The sequence below is a fragment of the Pelophylax lessonae genome (assembly GCF_965119305.1).
Source record: "Pelophylax lessonae genome assembly, chromosome: 10".
NCBI classification, from domain to species: domain Eukaryota; kingdom Metazoa; phylum Chordata; class Amphibia; order Anura; family Ranidae; genus Pelophylax; species Pelophylax lessonae.
Window position 1 is genome coordinate 83613760 of NC_138777.1, and position 16127 is coordinate 83629886.

The following is a 16127-nucleotide window of genomic DNA, read 5'->3' on the forward strand; positions in this document are numbered from 1 at the left end:
GCTCACACGCAGAAGTGAACTCATACACAAGTCACGCCCGCATATGTAAACGGTGTTCAAACCACACATGTGAGGTATCACCGCGATTGTTACAGTGAGGGCCATAATTATAGCACAAGACCTACTCTGTAACTCTAAACAGGTAACCATTACAATTTTTTAAAGCGTCACCTATGGAGATTTTTAAGTACGGGAGTTTATCTCCATTCCACGTGTGCACAGTTTTAAAGCATGACATGTTAGGTATCTATTTACTCAGTGTTACATCATCTTTCACATTATACAAAAAAATTGGGCTAACTTAACTGTTTTTTTTTAATTTATAAAAGTGTATTTCTTCCCATAAAATTTTATTTGAAAGACCGCTGCGCAAATACTGTGTGATATAAAATATTGCAACGATCGCAATTTTATTCTCTAGGGTCTCTGCTAAAAAAATATATATAATGTTTGGGGTTCTAAGTAATTTTCTAGAAAAAAATACTGCTTTTAACTTTAACCAACATATGTCAGAAGAAGGATTAGGCTCCAAGGGATTAACCTCGCTAGCGGTATCCCCGAGCGTGACTCGGGGTAGGAATTTTCTGCTATTAGCGGTATCCCTGAGTCACGCTCGGGGTGAATGGCAGAGCTATGCAGACAGCGCAGCGGAGCGTCTCTTACCTTATCCTGGCGATCCAGCGATGAGCTCTCATTGCTGTGACCGCCAGCCGAGATCTCCGCCGCTCGTCTGTCGGTAGGAGGACTTCCTAGTTCCATTCCCTGCAGCAGCAATGCTGCATGGGAGCAGAACTAGAGAGGGAAATTCAAAAAAAAAAAAAAAAAACGTTGCACAAAACACATAACACATTTTATATTATATATATGCATATATATATATATATATATATATATATATATATATATATATATACATATACATATATATGTATATATATATATATATATATATATATATATATATACCTATATACACACACGCCTATATATATATATATATATATATATATCACGCATATATATATATATATATATATATATATATATATATATATATATATATATATATATATATATATATATATATATATATCTATATACACACATATATATATAATATATATAACGCATGAATTATAATCTAATCAATAATATAATTTTATTATATATATTAAATAATAAAATAATATTATTGATTCGATTATAATTCACTTGTTTGTGTTTCAAATTTATCACATCTGGGATGTCTACTAGAGACTTGTTTTAGTCAGGTTTAAGTCAGTAATTACAATTGTAGGCCTATAATACATAACGCCAAATTTCCATGAAAAGAATTGTACCACTTTTGGAACAGAATTCCTGATAGAATCATACCGCCAGGGAGGTTAATCTTCTCGTCTCCTATATATTTATAATAATGTTCTATCAGCGGCCAGTCTGCCATCTTGTGGATAAATTGAAATATTGCATGTCAAACTCCACCGTTTTTTTAAATGTATTATCTAGTGACAGGAAATGGACCCTGGCTTACCAGGAACCATTCCCTTCTAAATTAAAATTTAAACATTCTCTTATTATATTTGCATTTCTTTAATGTTTCCTGTCATTAGTTACTTTTTATTAAAAATAAATCCTAATCTGAATGTACTCATTTCTACTAAAGAAGAGGGAAACAGTTCAGATCCAACCAAACTGGTAAAGAATACCTAATTAATAAGTTTATAACACGTAATACCACTCATGTTACCTATTCTATGTACTGGAGTGTGATTTTGGATGGGGATTTTAGAGGCGGGGTCATGTGGTTTCTGACGTCACATCGGTGACGCAACTGTCGCCGATTGGAACGCACACCGATACCCATGCCATGCGGGAGAAGGCAGCAAGTGGTCACAGCAAACAAACAAATGTGAGTTTTATTGCTATTTATGCCATTTTTAATAAATGTGTTATTAAAACAGGGTTACGCTTTTGAGAGTGTTTGATTTCTTTTTTGGAGTACTTTACTTGTACAGAGTCAAGCAGGAGAGGAGAGGGGATGTAACAGCCCAGCTGACAGGGAGTATATCTGAGCACAAGCTGACCCACAAAACTTTGAGTCCTTATATCTGGTGAGTGCCAGGGTATGTAGAAGTGGAGAGGATTGTGAAGATTCACAGCACCTATCACCTTTTATGCATGGCCGGAGCATTATTGAATTATATCACTGAGCACTACAGTAGACTTTTGTGCATGTCGTCATATGATTTATAAAGACTTATATTTATGGTCACAGGATTCACAAAAACTTATATCACTGGGTTAAGAAGAGGATTCTTACTCATTTTTTTTATGGACATGTGGCATTTTGAAAGAGAGTCAGCAGAGTGCCTAACAAACTGCTCCTTGAGCCACTTGTTTTCATGTAGCATTCGGTAGCAGCAGGAGCGTGGCAGAAAACAGCAGTGAGGCCGAGGGGATTCGGCAAAGATGGCGGGGAGGGTAGTTCGACCTGTGAGAGCCTGGCAGGGAGAAGAGCTCCACCTCTTCCCTGACCACCAAAGAGACAAGCAGGAGCCGACACAACCTTCCCTGACGCTCCCAGAGCCTGGATTCCTCCAGCCTCCTCTCCACTCCAAGATCAACAGAGTACAGAGGACAGGCTGACTGGAGGAAGAGGACAGGCAGAAGGCAGAGGCTGCCAGGGAGCCTCTGGAAGGAGCAGAGCAATGAGAGCACCTCCAGAAGGAGATTGGGTGCTGCCCGCTGCTTGCCATCAGGTACTGGGCCTCCTAGACATACCTACCCGCACACAGAACCTGCATGGGGGGTGGGGGCAGAGGAGGGACTGCAGATAGGGACAGGGCTATGTGGTCCCTCTCACCCCCTCTCTCTAACTCTCTACCCCTGTCTCTCTCTCACTCTCCCTTGTCTCTAAGCCCCCCCTGTCTCGCAGCCCCCCTCTGTCTCTCAGGCCCCCTCTCTCTCTCACTCCCTCTCTCTTACACTCACTCCCTCTCTCACCCACCCCCAATCTCTGCCCTCCTCTCTCTCACACTCTACCCCTCTCACACTCCACCCCTCTCTCTCTTACTCTCCAGTCTCTCAGCCCCCGTCCCTCAGCCCCCCATGTATTTCATCCCATCTCTCTCCCACTCACTCCCTTTCTCAGCCCCCCCTCTCTTCCCCCCTCTCTCACACTCCAACCCTCTCTCTCACTCCTTCCCTCACACTCCACCCCTCTCTCTCCCACTCCCTCGTCTCTCAGCCCCCGTCACTCAGAACCCCTGTCTCTCAGCCCCCCATGTAGCTCACCCCCTCTCTATCTCACCCCCTCTCTCTCAGTCTCACTCACTTCCTCTCTCTCTCACCCACCCCCTCTCTCAACCCCTCCTCACACTCCAGCCCCCTGTCTCTCACTCTCCCACTGCCTCCCCATCTCTCAGCCCACGCATCTCTCAACCTCCTCTCTCGCACTCACTCCCTCTCTCTTACACTCACCCCCTCTCTCTCTCTCACCCAACCCCTCTCACCCCCATTTCCCTCTCTCTGTCAAGCCCCTCTCTCTCTCAACCCCCTCTCACTCCTCCCTCTCTCTGGCTTCCCCCTTTCTCTCTCACTTACTCCTCTCTCTCATTCTCCCTTTTATCTCATCCCTCCTCTCTTGCTCACTCCCTCCTCTCTCTCTCACCCCTCTCTCCCACCCCCCTCGGCCCCCCTCCTCTCAGCCCCCCTCCTTCACTCCCCTTTCTATCTTTCTCACCCCCCCCCTTTCTCTCACTTCCACCTTTCTCTCTCACCTTCTCATGGTATAAAATAACAGATGTGGGGGCCTTTTGGTGGACTGAATATTTGGCAGCATTTCATTCTTGGACCCAGGCAGCACAATGTCTTGGGCCAGCCATGATTGAGGAGCACATATTGTGGTGTCTTATATAAGGTTTCCTTAATAATTTGGTTTCCTATAGGGAGGATTAACATAGTTTAATAGGCTCTAAAGGGTACCTAGAGCCCACAAATTATTTTCGTTCTTATTTAGGTGTGTCTTGCACATAAAAGGGTGGTTAGTAGCAGAGGTATATTTAACATTAGTTAACCCATGGCACAGTAAAAATACATATTCTACTCACTTTTTGATAAATAGTGCATTTTATATACAAGTATATAGATCAGACCGAAATGAGGGATACATGAGGAGGAACGAGTAACAGGGGGACTTCCAAATCAAGGACAGTTTCTCAAAATCAGGGACAGTTGGAGCTTTGCCTATGTTATGATTTTAAACTGATTTTCACTGGAAAAAGCTTTAGAGTGCCTATTTTTATTAGTGGAAAAGCACATTATTTTCCTATCTCCAGTGCTCTATACCATAATAAATCAGTAACTGCCATATTCTCATCTATGGCATCGTCACACAGAATAATTGTATTGCAGAATAGGAGAGTGAACAGGCCTGACTAGGTCAGTTAGTATGTACTAGAAAGTGTGGTTAAACTCTGGTGCCTCTAGGACCATTGAGTCATATTTAGATATACTGCACAACTACTGTAACAAGATATTGTGCAATGTCTATCTGACTGAATATTTATTTCTGTGACATTGGTTGAGCTTTAACTTTTAAAAAGTCGGACATTTCTGCATTTTGAAAAGACTGTTTGATAAATCAGCACAGAATCCTAATTTACCTTCCAATTTTAAGAACATAAAAAGCATACTGTACATAAGAGACTAGAATATTGTACCTTGTCACAGTTTAGAGGCTTTTGCCATGGGCATGACATGACCTTTTTGACAACCATAAATGTGTCCAGTTCACAATCATAACTTGTGCAGTTGTCTCCTGGAGGGTGCCAGAAACTTCCAGGCTATAAGAAAAAAATGTTTAATTTGAGGAATAAGATGCTTAAAAAGACCAGAATAGTTCAAACAAACATAATAGTTAGAAATGTAGCCTATGGGTCATGTCATTTTGGCAATATCTCACCAGCAGCAAAATCGCTAAGTGGCCACTAACACTTTCTCTAATGGGTGTCTCAAGGCAGTAGCAACCAAGATGTCTCACTGGTTCAAATAGCAAGACAGCAGAGCAATAGGAGAAGGTAAGCAGATCTCTAGTGTGATATGATCCTCATTTAATAGAAAGTTCTAATTATTAATTAGAGAAGCGAGCACCCTATATGTGCTCTCGTATGTTTTTATCCCCTCTCTGTTTTTGATTACTATTATGCATCTCTATTTGATGGCTTTTGCTCCAGCTCTAGAACCCCTAGATGCAAACAGTAGCCAAAACAAGTGTGAACTTTTCTGCCAAGTATTAAAAAAAAACAGTGGACACAACCTATCAACCTCTTATGAAAGCAATTTCACAAAATCAAATGAATAACGGACAGTAGTTGAATTTCAATATATTGATTCAAAATACCACTTGCAGTAGCTTTTTGAAAATATGAGGCCTCACAACAACCACATATGTGGGACTAATGGCGCTTTTCCACTGCATGGAACCAAACGGTTCGGCTCGCTTCTGTGCTTTTCCACTGCTGGTACCGCATGGTATGGTGTAGGAACAGTTCGGTACGGTACGGTACGGTACGGTACTGCGGCGCTTTTCCACTGCATGGAACCGAACGGTACGGCTCTCAAAAATAGTACCACCTCGATTGTGGTTCCAAGAGGTACCATACCCGGTACCATATCCCATAATCCTTTGCATGCAGTCACTACTAGCCACTGATTGGACAGAGAATCCCACCCACCCCGTTGTTATCCCACCCACTTAACTTTAGTACTACTTTAGTGGAAAAGCAAACCATACCGTACTGTACCGAACCGTTCCAACACTGTACCATGCCGTACCAGCAGCAAACCGGGCCAAGCAGGGCAGAGTAGAGCCGAGCCGGTACTTGCAGTGGAGAAGTGCCATAATAAGTCACAACTAGTGGTAGCATGGTTCACTCAGTATCTGCAAACATCAGCCTTCAATATATTACTCCCCTGTGAGCTGAGACATTCAGTACAAACATTTTCGATCCACATCATGCCCACTAGTTTAAAAACCTAAACAGCAAAAGAGCCTCATGTGGGAGTGAACACTTTCAAACAGTTTTCTGTGTGGTGTTGTAAGTAGCTAATCTGAACAGTTCACACACAGTTTGCTCTCATATCGTACCAAACATAATTAAATATGATCAAAACATACCCTGATTTGCACAGTGTTATTTAGCACGCAAAATTCCTGGACACACTTTCCGCAGCACTGACCGTCTACTTTTTTGTATGTGTACCCCTGAAAAAAAAGAGATAAAACTAACTGTTAGTTGCCGGTTCCTAACTTAAAATATTAATAGAACAAGAATGTAGTAGTACGTTTTTCAACTTCTTTAAAGTGGCACTCCCGGAAGAGCTTAGAGTACAACTGTAACTACAAATAAGGTGATTATTGTAACCAACACCATGTCAAAATAGTTTACAGCAGGTTTGCCTTAACTTCACTTTAGGTAGCACTGAGCAATTCCCATTAGAAATCCTAATTATGGAATTGCACTGGAAGCATTCCTGAATTTTGAGGGCATGCTGCAAGAATGGGTTTCTATGTGAGCCATACATCTGGGTACATGTGGATGCCTTGATTGCACGAATGACCCTCTTTCTACCTGTCATTTATGGTAACAGGTTTAAATAAAAATTATTTTGTGATTTGGGATCATAATGTGCATGCTATATTGTTTTAAGAGTGTTTTCCCCCGAACATCTTCCCATGCACTTGTTCCTTCCAGGAACAGGAAGGAGTTTCGGGCCCTTAGCTTAGTTCTTCTTATTTTCGTTGGGGTTTTGGATGCATTTAATTTTCAAATTTGCACATCACCCTGGTATTACCACTGTTTGTAACCTGATTGCCCCTGAGACCCTGTTGACCACCTAAATTTCTGGCTGATCTGACTCCAGGTTGGTTGGGCTATCATATGTGTTGCAACCACTATCCTAGTGCTCAGTCCTTCAGGGTTCCCTCCTCCTGTGATGCGACAGCCTGGGTGGTCGAATGGGAGCCTAATTGCAACCATTTTGTGCTTTGCAGCACATTTACTTTCCTCACAGCAGGATAGAATGGGTTTTGGATTTTACCTGTGTCATTCTTTGTTTGTTACTTGTTACTATATCCCATGTTATATTGGGTTATTGACTGTTTTATACCTTAATTTTTTTCAATAACTTTTAATAAAAATTAAAGTAAGAGTGTTTACCCAAAGTCCATTAGTCAATCTGGGTATTCTCGTGTTACATATTACCAATAACAGAACTTTATATGCCATCACACACTCTACCTCGGACTTCTGTGTATACTGGAGCTAATGTACTGGAGGTGGCATTGATAGGTAGTTAGACCTCGGTTCCCGCTTGGCTAACCCTGAGATATTTGGACAGTTGGACTGTTATAAGTGTTTTCTAAAAACCCAATAACACTATGTATAACCATGTTCTGAGCCTTTAAGAACAAAATGGACCCTCTAGAACAGTGGTCCCCAACTCCGGTCCTCGGGGCCCACTAACAGGCCAGGTTTGCAAGATAACTAAATTACATCCCAGGTGATCTCATTTTCTGCTCAGTGATTGCAGTATTCTAGTCTGCATCTCCCCAAGGTAATACTTAAAATCTGGCCTGTTAGTGGACCGGAGTTGAGGACCACTGCTCTAGAAGATGTGGATGGGCAAATGAACACATGTGAGATACCTGTGATCCTTCCATCTGGCAAGAGGTTCTCATTACGAGATCAAACTTTACTTCCCATTTTGACTGAACTTCCTTCTGTTAATTACATTTTTATCTGCTTAGGCGGGATCTTGTTTTAAAGCTACTTCATGCCAAGAGGATCTGGATGTTTTTGGGCATAGTTTACAAGTGGACATTTTGAACATAGTTTACAAGATCAATGAGAGAGGCAGTTCCGTGCAATTTGTAAATTGCATTGGATTGCTTGTTGGGATTCATCAATCGCATGGAAGTTTTTTTTTCTTGGAAGGATTGACAAATAACACAACTAAATATTATCACTCATTTTAAAGAGATTTTGTCACTAGACCATTTATTTCAACAAACATCTTCTCGTGAAATTATACAGTATGTGCATTAAGTGCATTTTTTTGTATTATTTACCTGTAAAAACCTCACTGGGACTGCAGCTTGGCTGACTAAAAACTGTAACTCACTTGATACTCTATAGCACATGTGTCAAACACAATGCCCGTGGGCCAAATCCAGCCCTCCAGGCCATTTTATGTGGCCCTCGCACCTCTCTTGCAGCTGCAGCAATCCCCTTGTTTCTGCCTCCACCTTGTCTCAGAAGTAGAAAGGAGGACAGAACTCCTCCTCCAGGTCTTGCGTTTCTCCGTGCAGATGCGGAGAAGCTTTTCTCTGCCCCCCCCCCATCTCAGTAGCAGTTGGCAGCAGAGGTGACATAACACCTCCTACAGACCCTCCACCTCTCTGTGCCGCCGCAGCAAGCCCTTGCCTTCATCTTTCCTGGTCTCAGCATTCAGCTACATACTACAGTCCTCCTCTGGTCCTCCCCAGACCCTGCACTTTCTGCTTTGCAGCCCCTAGCTTCTTCCTGACAGCAGCACAAGATAAGGGGAGTGCACTGTGATGTAAGGGAGATTGACTTCTAACGGTGGGGGGGGCTCTTGACATCTGATGTAAGACAGATACAGCCAGCCGGCCGGCCCTGCAAGGGCAATCCTAATGCTGATGCGGCCCGCAAATAAATTGAGTTTGACACCCCTGCTCTATAGTATCCACCTTCACTTTTGACCTCACAGCCGCAAGAAACCTTATGTAGAAAAGTGAAGGGAGGGTCTAAGATGCTGGGCCAGCACGGAGAGTTATTAGGCACTCCCAGGAAAGAGGAGGACTATGACATGCAAGGAGGGAGAGAGCTGTGCTAGGGAAAAAACTCTCAAGGAGACGTCAAATTTTCTGGAAAGTTTAAAGGCATGTTCAAGTGAATATAAACATGATGTAAAGGAAAAATGCTGTAAGTTAACATTGAAAATACGTAATTTTTCTGTGCTTTTACCTGCATTTTTTAAGTTAGCGACAGGGTTTCTTTAAGCAGATAGTGCCTACACTAAATCATAGGACATGCTATGTTCTAGACTGTTTATAGTGCTGGAAATACTACAAATACAGAAGGTTGTTCAATAATGTACTGCAAAAGTAAATGCAACTTGTTTAGGGAAAATTAACTTTAAGCTTCCATGGTGTTCTATTACCTGACACGGGAATTGTTCAAAAATGTTTCTTTATGGTGTATCACTAACACACATAGTCATCTGTAACCTTACTGTGTGTGATACTGATTTTTCTTTTTGAGCCCCACAAAACAAACTGCAATCCTGTGATTCTCCTTTAATATATTTGCGATTGTGGGACATTATGTTACAATGTACGAATGCATTTTTGTTCACTGTTTTGATCACCATTTTATATTATTAAGAAATTATGTATTTTGTTTATCGACTTCTATTTTTTGGTTCATATATATTTAAAGGGGAAGCGCAATATATTACTTCTCCACCATCTAGAACACACCCTCTGAAAAGTGATTCACTGTGGATCACTCTTCAGCGGACAAAGCAAGCATGCACTAATCCACATTGCAATCCAATATTGCACCTAAGATGTGTCACTTCAACCATGTGGTTAGTGCTGTAGCCTCTAATATTACTTCAAGAGACTTATCATTAAAATAAATCAGCAGAATAAAAACTGCAGCAGGAAAAATAATTTCACTCTGGAAACAGTGAATATTCACTTTTAGCTATGGGGGAGGGCAGTATGCAGTATGGCCAATCTAATGCTCAGACCCCGGGCACAGTCTTCCCCTTCCCAAGCACCTGGTCCTTGCGGCTTCTTCTATCTGGGGACCTTGTACACTGCTTGCACTGACTAGAGGGGTAAATCCTCTGGAGCTGGGGGCCTGGGGACAGGCCAGAAGCTGAGCACCTCTAAAACCTCCTCTCCTATTCCTTCATCCTGGGCACTAAGTTGGGCAGCAAGGGCCGAGGAGCAGAAACAGAACTATTTAACCACTTTCGGGCGTAATCTGAAGCCTCCTGTCCAGACGATAAAAATAAAGTTCCAATCTCTTCAATATCAATATGCCGGGACTGGCCAAAACTTTATTGTAATTGTCTGGACATGCAGCTGCAGATTACCCCTGAAAGTGGTTAAATAGCTCTCTTTCTGCAATACCCCCCCTCCCCTGCACACACTAAGGCATGAGACTCGGGACTCGGGAAGTGCTTTTTAAGACAGTTGCAGAGCACAGGAATAGTATATCAGTACCTATAATTTGCAAGTCCCCCCTCTGCCTCCTGGCCCCCTGTAGGGCCTGGCCCGGTACAGGAGGGCTGGTGGTCCCCCCTTGTCGGCGGACGTGGTGGCCAGCCAAGGGAACTACCACAGGCCACATCAATGCCCCACCCTACACCATTATAATAGTCTTTCTTCTATAGGTGTGGTAATGGGCTTTCTTCTTGCTTTCATGTTAAGAAAGATTTTTGCTGGCTGCTAGGGGCAAAAAGGGAAGCTCAAATTGCAAAACATAATCATGCTGAAGCTCTAGAAACCCCCTCTTTCTCTTTCTGTGAGGTTCAGCTAGATAGATGGAAGGTGTTCTTACCAGCTGACAGTCTCTATTACACATTATTGGTTTACATTTTATTTCAGCATAATTCTTGTTGGATGCAGTGCACTTGCATTTCTGACAACTTCCATATGGCTGCGGAATAGAGGAGCCCACCTAGATGTACAAACAAGAATTACATGTGATAATTGCTTTGTCCAGATTAGTGATAATAGCATAAATCAGAAATTGACTAAACTAAAGCCATTCAAATTCTGAGCATAGCAGTCTTACTCCTGTCTGTCCCCTGCAACTCACAAGCCTGTAAATGAATAACAAAATCTTAATCTGAAAGTTCACCTCCAGTCCAGTCAGTTTTCTTCAGTTTTGCATAAATCGGGGAAAAGCATAGACCTCTGTTTGATTTTTTAATTCCATTTGTGTCTCTGTGGGGGAGAGCTCATTTTACATCTCCAATGGCAACACATTTTTTTAAGCATATTTAGTGAGTGGGAAAGGAGTTACGATGTGTGAAAATTGAACTTTTGGTGTTTGTGCCTTCCTGTCCCAAGCAATGACTAAACCCCTCTTATCTTGTACAGGTGTCACAGCAGTGGTGGATAGCTACATAGGGCCTCTGAGGTTATGGATCCTGCCTCTGCCTGTAATAGGCCCCTTAATCTTAGTGGCTAGAATAAATGAAAGAATCCTGGCTGGGTTCCAGGTGATACCTGATGGTAAGTCTTAAATCCATTGCTGAGGGTGCAGTATTCAGCATGTCCAAAGGAGCCCCTTTTTAGGAGAAAAATAACCACTGACCAACAACAAACGTAGGCCCTTATAAACCACCAATATACATATTAATATATAAACCCAAAATAAAGATGTAGCTGGGAAATGCATGCTGACTTCCAGAATGTATTCTGACTGATGCTGAACAGCACTGGGTCTTTATTGGGGTAGGGTCTAAATTCTGAGTTCAGCGAGCAGCGGAGAGGACGTTTAGTTTCTGTGAGACATGAAAATATTGTACGGGATGTCATGGACCACATCACTACCGCTAAATCACAAAGTTGAATTGTTTGACTCTATGAATATGGTAGCCTGGAGAGTATCGGTGGTGGAATATATTGACCTCAGAGTCAAAGCGCATTTTGCCAAACATGAGAGTGTGAGTCAAATAAATCTGGTGAGTGTCCTATTGGGAGGTGGTGATGTTGAAGCAGGAGATGTAGTGTGAAGATTGCACAATATAAAGAAGATTTACACAAAATTCTTTTGAGATTATTTTAAGTAGACTTTTATATGGACTCTTTGGTTATGAATATTTTTTCAATTTAATATAACACTGTTTTCTCTTTTTTTTTGTAGCACTGTCCCCTTGGGGACTGCTGAATTCTTCACCTTTCTGGGTTACCATTAGCAACTGCATACAGAAACCTAACACTTTACTTTCCAGCTCGGCCAATGAACAGTGTAGGGGTTTTGGTTGTTTTTGCTGTTTTATTATGAATTGGGATGGGAGAAGGGAAGAGTGGGATACTCCAGGATTTAAATATTTACCGTTGATGAGGACTTCTATCTGAAGTTGCAGCCAGTGCTTTTTTACCTGTGAGTCACACTAGGTAGTGGTACCTATAAATTTATTGGCCAAAATGTCCAAACAGAGGTACACTAGTGAAGAGGCCTACACGATGCTGAGCATGACAGATGAGAGCGATGGGGAAGCCTCACTGTCAGAATAAGGCTCAGTATTCAAACCTGTAGACACCAGCAGCACCCTGACAGATAGCTCTGATGAAGGATTAGTGGTCCCTGCTGGGGTTAAGCTTACCCAACCCCGTTCTTCTGTTGCTGAGGTACAACAACCGCAGGGAGTGTCGGTACTAGTGCTGCTCAACCTTCTGGTGAACTGGCAAGCACCAGTGGCCTAGTACATCCTGGTCATAGTCAAACTAGCACTGCAGTAACACTTGGTCATTAGGCGAGTCCCATAAGTGCAGTTAAAGCTAGTGCGGTGGCTAGCACAAGTAGTGTCTGCCACCAATAATTGGAAGACAGGCCCATAGAGCCCATAGTGTCCTTCCTGATGTGCTTGCAAATCCTGATTGGGAGCCCACCACTTCTGCAGTGCCTGTACTTCCCCCATTCACTGGCCAACCCGGAATTCAGGTGGAAACAGCCAATTTTACTTCCCTTGATTTTCATGACTGTTTTTTATAGAAGATCTTTAAAGATCTATTGTTGACCAAAGCAATTTATACTGTATGTCGATCAAGTTGCCGCAAATCCAAATTTGACCCTTGCTAGAGAATTTGCATGGAATTCTACCACGGTTTCTGAATTTAAAACTTTTCTGGGCCTATCCCTCCTCATGGGCATTACTAAAAAGAGGGAGTTGCGTTCATATTGGTTCACTGACCCAATTCATCATATGCCCATGTTCTCTGCTGCTATGGCCAGGACAAGATACAAGCAAATCTTGCGGTTCATGTACTTCAGTGACAATGAACTCTGTCGTCCTCGCGGTGACCCTGGATATGACCTGCTCCACAAAATTCAGCCCCTCGTAAATGCCCCAACAAGCTGTCTATGTTGATAAGTCCCTGATTACATTTTCTGGCCGCCTTGCTTTCAAACAGTTTCTTCTCAGCAAGCGTGCCAGATATGGGGTCAAGATGTATAAGCTCTGTGAAAGGGCAACAGGCTATACATGTAGTTTCTGGGTTTACGGGGGAAAAGATAGCAATGTGGAGCCCCCCAACTGCCCAGACTACATGGGGAGCAGTGGCAAGGCTGTTTGGGACTTGGTGTCACCCTTATTTATAAAGGGGTACAATTTATACGTGGACAAATTCTATGCAAGCGTGTCACTTTTTAGACACCTTTTTGATTTTGGAGTTGGCGCATCTGGCACCATGCAACCTAATCGCCGGGGCTTCCTCCAATGGCTTGCAGATTTCTGACTTAGACCTGGGGGGGGGGGGCGCAGATACAACAGTCCAAATTGCAATGGCGACTGGTGTTGTTGAGAAGCCCCTCTGTGTCCACGAATACAGCCTTAACATGGGAGGGGTGGACTGCAATGACCAGATGATGGTGCAGTACTTATTTGCCCATAAGGCCAGAGGCAGGTACAAAAAAAGTGTCTGTGTACTTATTTCAATTGGCTCTGCTGAACACTCATGTGCTATATAAAGCGTCAGGAAGAAGTGGATCCTTCCTAAAATTCCAGTAAGAGATCATCACAGCCCTTTTGTATCCAGGAGGTGTTGTGGCCCAAATTCACTTCCAGATGCAGTGAGCTGGCTGCATGAGAGGAATTATCCGGATATCCTCCCTAGTACCCCAACCCAAACAGCACCCCAAAGAAGATGTCGTGTCTGTAGGAAACGCAGATTTAGGCGTGGCACCCATTATTTTTGCCCCTCATATCCTGGCCAACCTGGTTTCTCCATCGCTACCACACACTAGTAGAGTATTAGTATAGGGTACATCACGGCACAGTCTAGGGCACAGTTTTTCACACAGGGTCTTGAAAGATGTTGAGTTTTTTTTACAGTTACAAAAAAAGTAAAAAAAAAAAGTGTAATAAAAGTTAAATTTTCTGTTCTTACTCTATTTTTCTACTTTTACTCTACTTTATAAAATAATGCTATACTGTAATATTTTATTGTTACTGTGTTTTATTATTAACCATTGTTTCCTTTGCAGGTACGCCCATCAGCTGCAGCACTGATTTGTTTATTGTCACAACAACAGCATTTGCTCTCACCATATACGTAATCAATGATTGTAGCGCTGCAGGAGGTGATTTCAACACCGCAGTTAAAAAAAGAGCATTTATGGCGAAGCATAGGGGATGGAGTGAATACAGAGGGCGGATCTCCCCTATGCTTCGCCATATATTGTTTAACACTTTTCTTGGCAGAGATTTCTTCTTCCACATTGATCGATGCATATGGAGGAATCTGCTATATTCTTTTTTTTTTAAGAGAACACTGCATGTATGTCCCTCATTAGAAGTGGGTGAATGCTGGGAGGTCTAATGGTGGGCATACCACATACTTTTTGGTATAATTTTTTACAGCCAGTGGTCAGCTTTCATGTAAAAGCAATCCTAGCAGATAATTAGCCGCTAGACTGCTTTAACAAGCAGTGGGAGGGGACTCCCCCCTTCCACCACATTCCACGGTTTTCTCCTGTCCCACCGGGTAACCCAAAACTGCAGCCAGTGGTTTCCGTCAGCTGACCATAGAGCTGATTGGAGACCAGAATGGCTTTAATCATCTCTATAGCCTAAGATACCAGAAGCTACGAGCATTTCATGACTTCAGTTTTGCCAGATATAAACAGTGCCATTGGGGAATTGGGAAAGCATCCCGTCACACCAATCTTGGTGTGGTCAGATGCTTTAAGGGCAGAGGAGAGATCTAGAGGAGAGATCTAGAGTCCAATAGACCCCCATTTTTGAAAAAAGAGTACCTGTCACTATTTATTGCTATCATAAGGGATATTTAAATTCCTTTTAAAAACAATACAGATTACACAAAAAAAAATAAATGAAAGGGAAGGTGTCAAAATAAAATAAAAAAGCAAAATAAATAATAAAAAATGTAAGCACCCCTGTCTCCCCGAGTTTGCGCACAAAGCCGAACGCAAGCAACGGTCTGGTGTCATATGTACACAGCAATTGCGCCATGCATGTAAGGTATCACCGCGAACGTCAGATTGAGGGCAGTAATTCTTGCAGTAGATATTCTCTGTAAATCTAAAGTGGTAACCTGTAACGGCTTATAAAAGCTTTTAAAAATGTACATAGTTTGTTGCCACTGCATGGGCATGCACAATTTTAAAGCATGTCATGTTTTGTATCTATGTACTTGGCATAAGATCATCTTTTATATTTTACCAAACAACTGGGCAATATATAGTGTGTTTGTGCATTAAATTTAAAAACGTTTTTTTTCCCCAAAAAATTGCATTTGAAAAAATCTCTGCGCAAATACCATGTGACAAAAAAAAATTTGAAACACACACCATTTTGTTCTGTAGGGCCTCTGCTCTGAAAAAATATATAATGTTTAGGGGTTCAAAGTAATTTTCAGTAAGTGTCAGAAAAGGCTTGGTCTTCAAGTGGTTAGAAGAGTGGGTGATGTGTGGCATAAGCTATTAATATTGAGCATAAAATGCCAGGACAGTTGAAATACCCCCCAAATTACCCCTTTTTAGAAAATAGACAACCCAAGCTATTTGCTGAGAGGCATTTTGAGTCCATGGAATATTTTATAATTTACCACAAGTTTCGGGGTAAATTTCATTTTTTTTTTTTTAACGCAAAGTTGGCACTAAATTATATATTGCTCACACATGCCATGTTTGTATGTGGAATGACACCCACAAATCCATTCTGCTGCTTCACCTGAGTACAGGGATACCACATGTGTGCGATTTTTTGGGAGCCTACGGGACCCCGAAAACCAATCCCCGCCTTTTAAGTGCATAAATTGCTTATTTTACTTCCTC

General features: G+C 42.2%; 1 protein-coding gene across 1 annotated transcript in view; it reads right to left on the reverse strand.

Annotated features, from left to right (window-relative positions):
* The window catches only part of LOC309565960 (uncharacterized protein), a gene marked incomplete at its 5' end in the record, with an annotated part of 40898 nt that overhangs the window by 15153 nt on the left and 9618 nt on the right, over nucleotides 1-16127 (reverse strand). Inside the window, 3 exons of the mRNA XM_082270988.1 lie at nucleotides 4722-4844; nucleotides 6179-6265; nucleotides 10659-10778. Of these exons, the coding sequence (XP_082127114.1) occupies nucleotides 4722-4844; nucleotides 6179-6265; nucleotides 10659-10778 (330 nt within the window). The remainder of the gene's footprint in view (nucleotides 1-4721; nucleotides 4845-6178; nucleotides 6266-10658; nucleotides 10779-16127) is intronic.